At 57.1% G+C, this 8,207-nt stretch overlaps 2 protein-coding genes across 2 annotated transcripts; one reads left to right on the forward strand and one right to left on the reverse strand.

Annotated features, from left to right (window-relative positions):
• Positions 1-1,179: 1,179 nt before the first annotated feature.
• On the reverse strand, positions 1,180-2,120 carry EMC6 (ER membrane protein complex subunit 6). Its single transcript, XM_033185080.1, has 2 exons — positions 1,949-2,120; positions 1,180-1,750 (listed from the first exon to the last, which is right to left on the reverse strand). The coding sequence occupies exon 2, from the start codon at positions 1,699-1,701 to the stop codon at positions 1,369-1,371; it is 333 nt and encodes a 110-aa protein (XP_033040971.1). The 5' UTR covers positions 1,702-1,750; positions 1,949-2,120; the 3' UTR covers positions 1,180-1,368.
• A 49-nt stretch (positions 2,121-2,169) lies between these two features.
• TAX1BP3 (Tax1 binding protein 3) lies at positions 2,170-7,293 on the forward strand. Its single transcript, XM_033185078.1, has 4 exons — positions 2,170-2,360; positions 5,415-5,534; positions 5,927-6,004; positions 6,305-7,293. Exons 1-4 carry the CDS (start codon positions 2,322-2,324, stop codon positions 6,440-6,442), a joined length of 375 nt encoding a protein of 124 aa, XP_033040969.1. The 5' UTR covers positions 2,170-2,321; the 3' UTR covers positions 6,443-7,293.
• The last annotated feature ends 914 nt before the right edge of the window (positions 7,294-8,207 follow it).

Below are 8,207 nucleotides of genomic sequence, written 5' to 3' on the forward strand. Positions count from 1 at the left end.
GGGGTTTCACCACGTTGGCCAGGCTTGTCTCAAAATCCTGACCTTGGGTGATCCGCCCGCCTCAGCCTCCCAAAGTGCTGGGATTATAGGCGTGAGCCACTGTGCCTGGCCTAAATGTCCAAACAATATTTAATCTTCCCTAGACATATTCTAAAAAATACAGCTTGACTGGCCGGGCGCGGTGGCTCACGCCTGTAATCTCAGCACTTCGGGAGGCCGAGGTAGGTGGATCACGAGGTCAGGAGATCGAGACCATCCAGGCTAACACAGTGAAACCTCATCTCTACTAAAAATACAAAACATTAGCAGCGTGGTGGCGGGCACCTGTATATATATATATATATATAATCTTGACTTTATTTTTTCTTATGGAAAAGACTGTCACTAAATGAAACGAAACTAAAATGACACCATTTATACCTGGAAGTAGTGGTTAGTGGGAGGGAACGCTGGCCTGGGAAAGGTATACCCAGCCTATCAAGAGCAAATTAAGAGACCTGCGTTTGAATCCTGGCTCTGTCTCTTCCTAGCTGTATCTCCTCTGGCAGAAGTATTTAACCTCTCAGCCTCAGGTTCCTTACCAGGGAGCTAACAATAACATCTACCCTGTAAGGTTATTGCTAAAATTAAATGAGGATCAGTGTCAGCATATAGGGAACTGATTTTTTTCATGAGACGGACGGAGTCTCGCTCCATCACCCAGGCTGGAATGCAGTGGTGCAATCTTGGCTCACTGCAACTTTTGCCTCTAGGGTTCAAGCGATTCTCCTGCCTCGGCCTCTCCAGTACCTGGCATTGCAGGTGCGCGCCACCACACCCGGCTAATATTTGTATTTTTAGTAGACACGGAGTTTTGCCATGTTGGCCAGGCTGGTCTTGAACTCCTGACCTCAGGTTATCCGCCCACCTCGGCCTCCCAAAATGCTAGGATTACAGACACGAGCCACCGCGCCCGGCCCAGGGAGGTCTTAGTACATATTAACTGTTACTGCTTCTTAGGATGTTAATAAGAAGTTATTGCCTTATATAGGCCCTTAGGGTCCGTTTCTGGATGGCCTATGTGTGAATGCAAGGACTTAACACAAGGCTATGGCCCAGTCCCTGCTCTCCAGGAGTCAAATCTCGGCGATTTTGCATCAGTGGCAGACTAAGCTTTATGGCAGGAAAGAACTATACCAAGTGTCTCACGCTTCATTTAATCTGAAGAATATTACAGGCTCTCCGTTTTCAGATATAAATTATTTATAAGGTTACAGAACAAGCAGCGAATTCAACCACTTAAGAACTAAGGAAGTCTACACGGTGTTAATTGCTGGCCACAGTCCTCCCGATCTGTTTTTTTTAAAAAAAGTCCCCCGGGCCCCCATTTCAGTAGACGTGCACCATGCCGTAGAGAAACGTCCAGAACAGGACGTAGGTGAAGAGGCCCCCGATGAGGCCTCCTGTAAAGAGAGGTCTCCGTGATTTGAAGTATTTGTTCCACCTCCTTCCCGCCTTGAGAATGAGGAGCAGGGAGAGCAGGACAGAGGCGAGCAGGTAGAAGATGAAGCCGTAGAGGCCGGTGAGGCCGAGGATGCCGGCCGTGGCCCCCGACAGCGCTGACACCGAGGTCCGGCAATAATCCAGGACGGCGGCGTTGCCCCGCACGGCCGCCTCGCTGATGAACGGCGGCCCTTCCCGCTTGGCCACCACCGCGGCCATCGCACCCGCCGGGGCTCGGCCTCTCGCTTTCTCGCGGAACAACGCGGAGCTGCGGAGAAAACCAAGTTACAAGTAGCGCCCGGAGCTCGGTGAGTTGGGTTCACGAAGCCCCCTCCCCCTGGAGCTTCCGAGACCTGGCACCAATCCTGGGCCTCGGACCTTCCAAAAACGCCGAGGAGATTGAGGGTCCGAGCCGGCCAGGAGGTGGTGGCGCGTCTGCGTTCCCCGGCCACGCTGGCCCAGTTACCTGGAACACGGCGCCGGACACAGTACTTAGCGTTCCCTCAGACGGGCAGAGGAAGAGATGCCCACGGCGCCATCTTGCTCTGAAGGCTGCCGGGAGGTCCCGGGCTGCGCACGCGCCCAGATCCCGCCCCGCCCTGCGCGCCTGCGCCGTGGGCGCCCCGCACAGGCTCCGCCCTCTGCCTGCTTTTCTGCGCGCGCGCCGGGACTTTGGAAAGCGGAGTAGCGCTCCGGCCAGTGATTGGCTGGAGGTTTGTTAACTATTCATGAGGGGGCGGACCGAGCGGGGCGGCCTTTGTTAAGCAGCGAGGGCGCGGCCGCGGGGACTCTGCTGCCGGCTTCTCGGAGCGGCGCTGGGCGACCAGAGTGGGGTCGAGATGTCCTACATCCCGGGCCAGCCGGTCACCGCCGTGGTGGTGAGTGCGCTTGCGCTGGCTCCTCCTAGTCTTGGCCTGACCCCACCTCGCAGAGCGGGAAACGGACACCCCAAGCAGGTTGACAGAGCATCGAACCCGGGGCTCCTGCGAACCGGCGGCAAGGGCTCGGGTCTCCGCTTTGCCGGAGCGGGCCGCAGTTCCCCCAGCCACGTAACAGGGACGGCCGGGACCCGAGAGCCTCCCGAGACCCTGGACGGAGCCCAGACTGCGCGCGCGGGGCGGGGAAGGCCACGGGGAAAGGCCCGGCTGCGGGAGCCTGGGAAAGCGCCCCCTTCCCGGGCCTCCGTGTCCCCAGCCGGGGAGCTGCGCGGGGCGGGCGCCGATCCCGACGTCCATGAGTCGCAGCCTCTGGAATGAGGAAATGCTTCCTCCACTGCAGCTTGCGCCGCCGCCCGAAGGGAGATCTGGGGGAGGAGCTGTCCCGAGCCTGCCGTGGCAGCCCCTTCCCCCTTCCTGTCCAGCCTTGCTCCTCCGACCCACTCGCCGCCTGGTCCAGGGTGGACGCTCGTATAGCTGCGATGAGCGTTGCGTCTTCGAACTTTTCTTGGTTCTCCAGCCCTTAAGGCAGAAAAGTCCAGGCCTCCCTCCTGGCACTTGAGTCCTGAGTAGACCCTCTGGGGGCTAGCCTAGGCCCCTGGCCGCCCTCTGGCTTGTTTTAGGTGCTGGGTGGTATTAGACTAGGCAGAGGGAGGCTGGGACGTTAGACTCAGACGCCGGTGTCACGGTGGGACGGGGCCTGGAGAGCAACCCTATGACAGAGGTGGGGAGTCCCAGAAAGAAGTGCTCAGCCAGAGAAGACCTCAGGATAGACTCAGGTCTCTTGCCTACCTCCCGACAGCGTTTAGAGGACGAGAAGAAATGCCTGCCCAGTGGGCAGTAGGTCAAGTCCCCGCCCTGGAGCCTTAGGGACTGGGTGTGTTATCTCAGATGGGTGTGCTGGAGAAGCTCCAGCAATCAGGTGGGTGGAGGCAGAGAAGCCACTGATAAAGGCGACATGTGAGGCTGAGCTTAGAGCACCAGCTCAGGCCTGGGCCAGGAGGAAACATTGCTGGGTCAGCTGACAGCTGTCCTAAGAAGCTTCACCCTCCCTGCACCAGCCTGACTTTTTTTTTTTTTTTTTGAGACAGTTTTGCTCTGTTGCCCAGGCTGGCGTACGGTGGCGTGATCTCGGCTCACGGCAACCTCCGCCTCCTGGGTTCAAGCGATTCTCCTGCCTCAGCCTCCCGAGTAGCTGGGATTACAGACGTGCACCAGCACGCCCACCTAATTTTTGTATGTTTAGTAGAGACAGGGTTTCACTGTGTTGGCCAGGCTTGTCTTGAACTCCTGACCTCAGGTGATCCACCCGCCTCAGCCTCCCAAAGTGCTGGGATAACAGGTGTGAGGCACTGCGCCTGGCCCAGCCTGGCCTTTTTAGATCCCTAGCTGCCCCAGAGAGAGGGCACCAAGTTTACTCTTTAGCTAGAAGGGGGGTGGGGGCAGGGGCAGGTGAGGAGCCAGAGCAAGCCACCTTCTGCGTGACCTCACCCAGCAAATCAGTGACAGCCCTGTCTCCCAACCAAGGGCCTGTACTCTTCTGACTATGCCAGCGAAGCAGGCCTGGAGGAGCTCAGTTTGGGGCATGAGGACCCAGGCGCAGTGGGTCTCATGCTTCCTGCCCCACTCCCTCATGCCATAACTGGTCCCAGGGCCTTCCCCCAAATTGCAGGCCCACGCCTCCCAATTCTAGTAACACCAGGAACGTGCTTGAACATGGTGTGTATGGTCTGGCCTCTCCCTTGAGTCTTGGATTGGGGATGGGGTTGGGCAGGCTCACTCGCCAGTCCCCACCCTCTCCCATGTAGAATTTTGAGAATGTTAAAGCCATTTAGGCCATTCCTCTGAACTCTGGCTCCATTGATCCATCTGCCTTCTGGACATCTGCCCTGCAGCTCCTGGCACTCCAACCCAACCTGTTCCTCCTTCTCCTGGGTCCTCATCTGAGTGATATGTGTTCAGCCAGGCAAGGTGGCTGGGTGCTCTTCTTGACTCCTCTCCTCCATGAGTCGTCCCTAAGTCTGTAGATCTCCATTTTCAGGTAGCTCCATATCCCCTAGCCTCTGCATCCTGCTTTTGTGAGATGTCCGTTCCTCTACTGATTACCTGAGTGGTCATTCTAGCAGCGAACCTGACCATGCCCTGCCCTACTCCATTCCTGAGAACTCCAGTGGGTTCAGGATCAAGGTCAGGCTACCCATCACCCCCTCAAAGCCTGATGCAAATAATCCCCGCTTTGGGAAACTTCTTTAGGTCTAGTCTGGATTGTCATCTTTTGCTTCTTTTCTCCTTCCTGTTAAAACTCGACCTTGGGAGTGATCTGGTCTGGCTCCCAGCATCTGCTTACTGGACGGTGCTTGCCAAGGGCTTTGAAAGGAACTTGGCACAGTTGGGGACCATAAACCCAGAGCATGGTGGGAGCGCCCCAGAACACTCTTGTTTCTGCATAAGAGCAGGGCCCGGGGCTTAGGGAGACACCCCTACTCCCCTTCAGGACGGGATCTGGCCCCAGCCTTACACTTTCAGCCTCATCTTGCCTCCCAGTTCTGTGTCCTGCACTGGACACTCCAGTCTCACGAACACGTATCCACAGCACCTTGAAGCCTGTGCTGTGCTCTGGTCCCCTTGGCCGGCAAGCCCTTCCTCTCCTTTCTGTGGAAGTTTGATCTCTGTTTTTCCAGAGCAGAAGCCCCACAAAAGCCATAGCACCTGGACTCTTGGGCCAGCAGGGGCTTTGACCATGTGTTGACCAAGACCAGTGCCTAAGACTAATAGGGGAAGTGGGGACAGGTTGAGGACAGAGGGCTGTGTGGGTGGATCAATGTGGCCAAGTTCTGAGTGCCAGCTCCTCAGCCTCCCAGGCTGGTGAGCAGCTGGATTCCTGCAGGGTCCTGGGCCCCACTCCCTTGGCATGGCTCTGAGGCAGCTGCTGGGGACACACACCAGCCTCATTCTCCAACCACCCACTTCCCTCAACTGGCTTTTCTTCTTTGCCAGCAAAGAGTTGAAATTCACAAGCTGCGTCAAGGTGAGAACTTAATCCTGGGTTTTAGCATTGGAGGTGGAATCGACCAGGATCCTTCCCAGAATCCCTTTTCCGAAGACAAGACGGACAAGGTGAGGGGGTTCTGGGTTCCTGGGACCGCTCCATGGGGCACAGGGGCCTGAGATGGTGCGTCTCTGTTTCCTGGGCCCCATGGAAGGAGCAGACCTCATCTCTCAAACCATGTTCTCTAAGAAGGCACTGGAACGGACCTAGTGAGAATAAGGATGGGTAGGGGTGAGGAAGGGCTACCCAGACAAAGCCCAGGGGAGCACGGCTGGCGCACAGCGGGGCAGTGACACTCTGCCCCGGCTCTCTCGGAATAGTCCTCACTGACCGTGTTTGCTGGGACAGGCTGGGTGCGGGGACAGAGGGGCGGCTGACAATGTGCCATGCTGGCTTCCGCTCTGTGGATAAGGGGCCAGTCCGGGGACCACAGGGCTTGACTTGGGCTACCCCTTTCCAGGGTATTTATGTCACACGGGTGTCCGAAGGAGGCCCTGCTGAAATCGCTGGGCTGCAGATTGGAGACAAGATCATGCAGGTAACACGTGTCCCAAAGGAGGAAAAACAAGGTTTGGGCTAGCAGGTCTGAAGCACATGGGGTTGGGGACCTGCCCCAGCCTCCCAGCTGGGAGGAACTCACCATAGCCAATTGGGAACCCATGCTGGTATTGCCCCAGAGGACGCTGGCTTTCTCCCCTGTGTGTGTCTCAGCCACAGTGCTTGGCCTGGGATGTTAGGCTGGGGGCTTACTTGAATGACCCAGGCCTCCAAAGCCCTCTGCTTCCAGATCCCAGAGGGCAGGGAGCTGAGGTGGGCCTGTGTTCTCTCCCTGGGCCAGGTGAACGGCTGGGACATGACCATGGTCACACACGACCAGGCCCGGAAGCGGCTCACCAAGCGCTCGGAGGAGGTGGTACGCCTGCTGGTGACACGGCAGTCACTGCAGAAGGCCGTGCAGCAGTCCATGCTGTCCTAGCAGCTGCCACCATCTGCAACTCCTGCCTGCCTACTCTCTGTACAGTAACGCCACTTCCACACTCTGTCCCCACCTGGCTTCTGCTGAGTGCTGGGCCCCATCTCAGAAGGGCTACAGCTGGTCCCAGAGGCCTGGCCTGGCCTTCCTTCTCTTCTCCCACCCCTGGCCTGGGGCCTCTGGGACCAGCTTTCTTCCCTGGACACCGAGGATTGGAAACAAGGGTCTGGAGCTGAGCGGTAGCCGGTCTGCTGTGACCACAGGCTCAGGTCCGACCCTGCTGCCTGGCCACAGCTGTGGCTGGGCAAGTGAGAACCACCATCTCTTGGGAGCCACCAAAGCTGGGAAATGCTGGAGAGGCCGGGCCTTTCCCGCTTTGCCCTGGTTGCAGGGTTCGGCTCCGCCACCGCCCCCCAGCCCTCGTGTGTCCACCCTGCAGTGCCTCTGCCCATCGGGGGACTGGACACACATCCTGCCAGGCGCGCTATGAAGGTTTGCCCAGATAGAAGCCAGGTGGGCTCCCCGTTCACTCCCACTCTCCCGAGGGGTGCTGGCCTCCCCAGGGTTTGCCTTCTTACAGGATTGAGACGAGGTTCGAGGCTCACATTTCAGGGCAGCTCTCAGGATTGTCCTTTTCCTCTTTGCCTGTGGGTTTAACTTTTGTATTTTTTTAATCACGTTTGATACAAAATGTTTTTATCGTACTCTTTGGAGATGCCCATTCTACTTTTGAATTTAGCTTACTAACTCGCATCTGGAAGCTCAGCAAGTGCACAAGCCATACTTTGGTGACCGTGGAAACCACTGCCGCCCCTCCCCGATGTGGTGTGCTCAATAAACAGTGCTGGAATTCACAGGGGGCTCTGCTGAGGCATGGGCTGGGATATCCTGGGGGGTGGGATATTGGGGCCAGAGCTGTGGTTTTAACGATGGCCCATCCCCCACTGTTCTGGGACAAAGCTTAACTACTCCCAGGCCCACCTGCCTGGAAAGCCTGGGGGATGGTGGAGCCGTAGTGGCTGCACTGCGCCTGACTGGAACCACATCTGTGGGAGCATCTGGGAGCACTGGGGTGGGACTCTGGGGTGCATGTGCTTCCTTGGGTGTTATGGTGAAGCCCCTACTTGCTTCCACCTTCCTTTTGGCAACCTAGCCTCAGCTCCCACCTGGGAGGGGCCATAGGGACACCCAGAGGTGCCTGCGAGAGACCCCTGCCTGTAAGACACTAAGGGCACTCCCTGTGTCACAGCGAGGGATGCAACCCCCCAGGTTGCTGGGGGCCGTGATCTGGCCAGATGGGGGTGAGCCAGAGAGCACCTGATTACCTGCGTACCAGCTCTGGCAAGGTGTTGGCACTCCTGGACTACCTAGCACTGCCAAATCAGATTTTAAAGAAAAGTCCATAATTTTTTTTTTTTTTTTTTTTTTGAGACAGAGTTTTGTTCTCGTTGCCCAGGCTGGAACGCAATGGTGCGATCTGGGCTCACTGCAACCTCCGCCTCCCGGGTTCAAAGTGATTCTCCTGCCTCAGCCAATCAAGTAGCTGGGATTACAGGTGCCCACCACCATGCCCAGCTAATTTTTGTATTTTTAGTAGAGATGGTGTTTTGCAATGTTGGCCAGGCTGATCTTGAACTCCGGACGTCAGGTGACCTACCTGCCTTGGCCTCCCAAAGTGCTGGGATTACAGGCGTGAGCCACGGTGCCCGGCCGGAAAAGTCAGTCATTTGAAATCTCTCATTTTAAAGTATGGCACCCAGTAACACAT

The sequence above is a fragment of the Trachypithecus francoisi genome, unplaced genomic scaffold (assembly GCF_009764315.1).
Source record: "Trachypithecus francoisi isolate TF-2019V2 unplaced genomic scaffold, Tfra_2.0 Lachesis_group20, whole genome shotgun sequence".
NCBI classification, from domain to species: Eukaryota; Metazoa; Chordata; class Mammalia; order Primates; family Cercopithecidae; genus Trachypithecus; species Trachypithecus francoisi.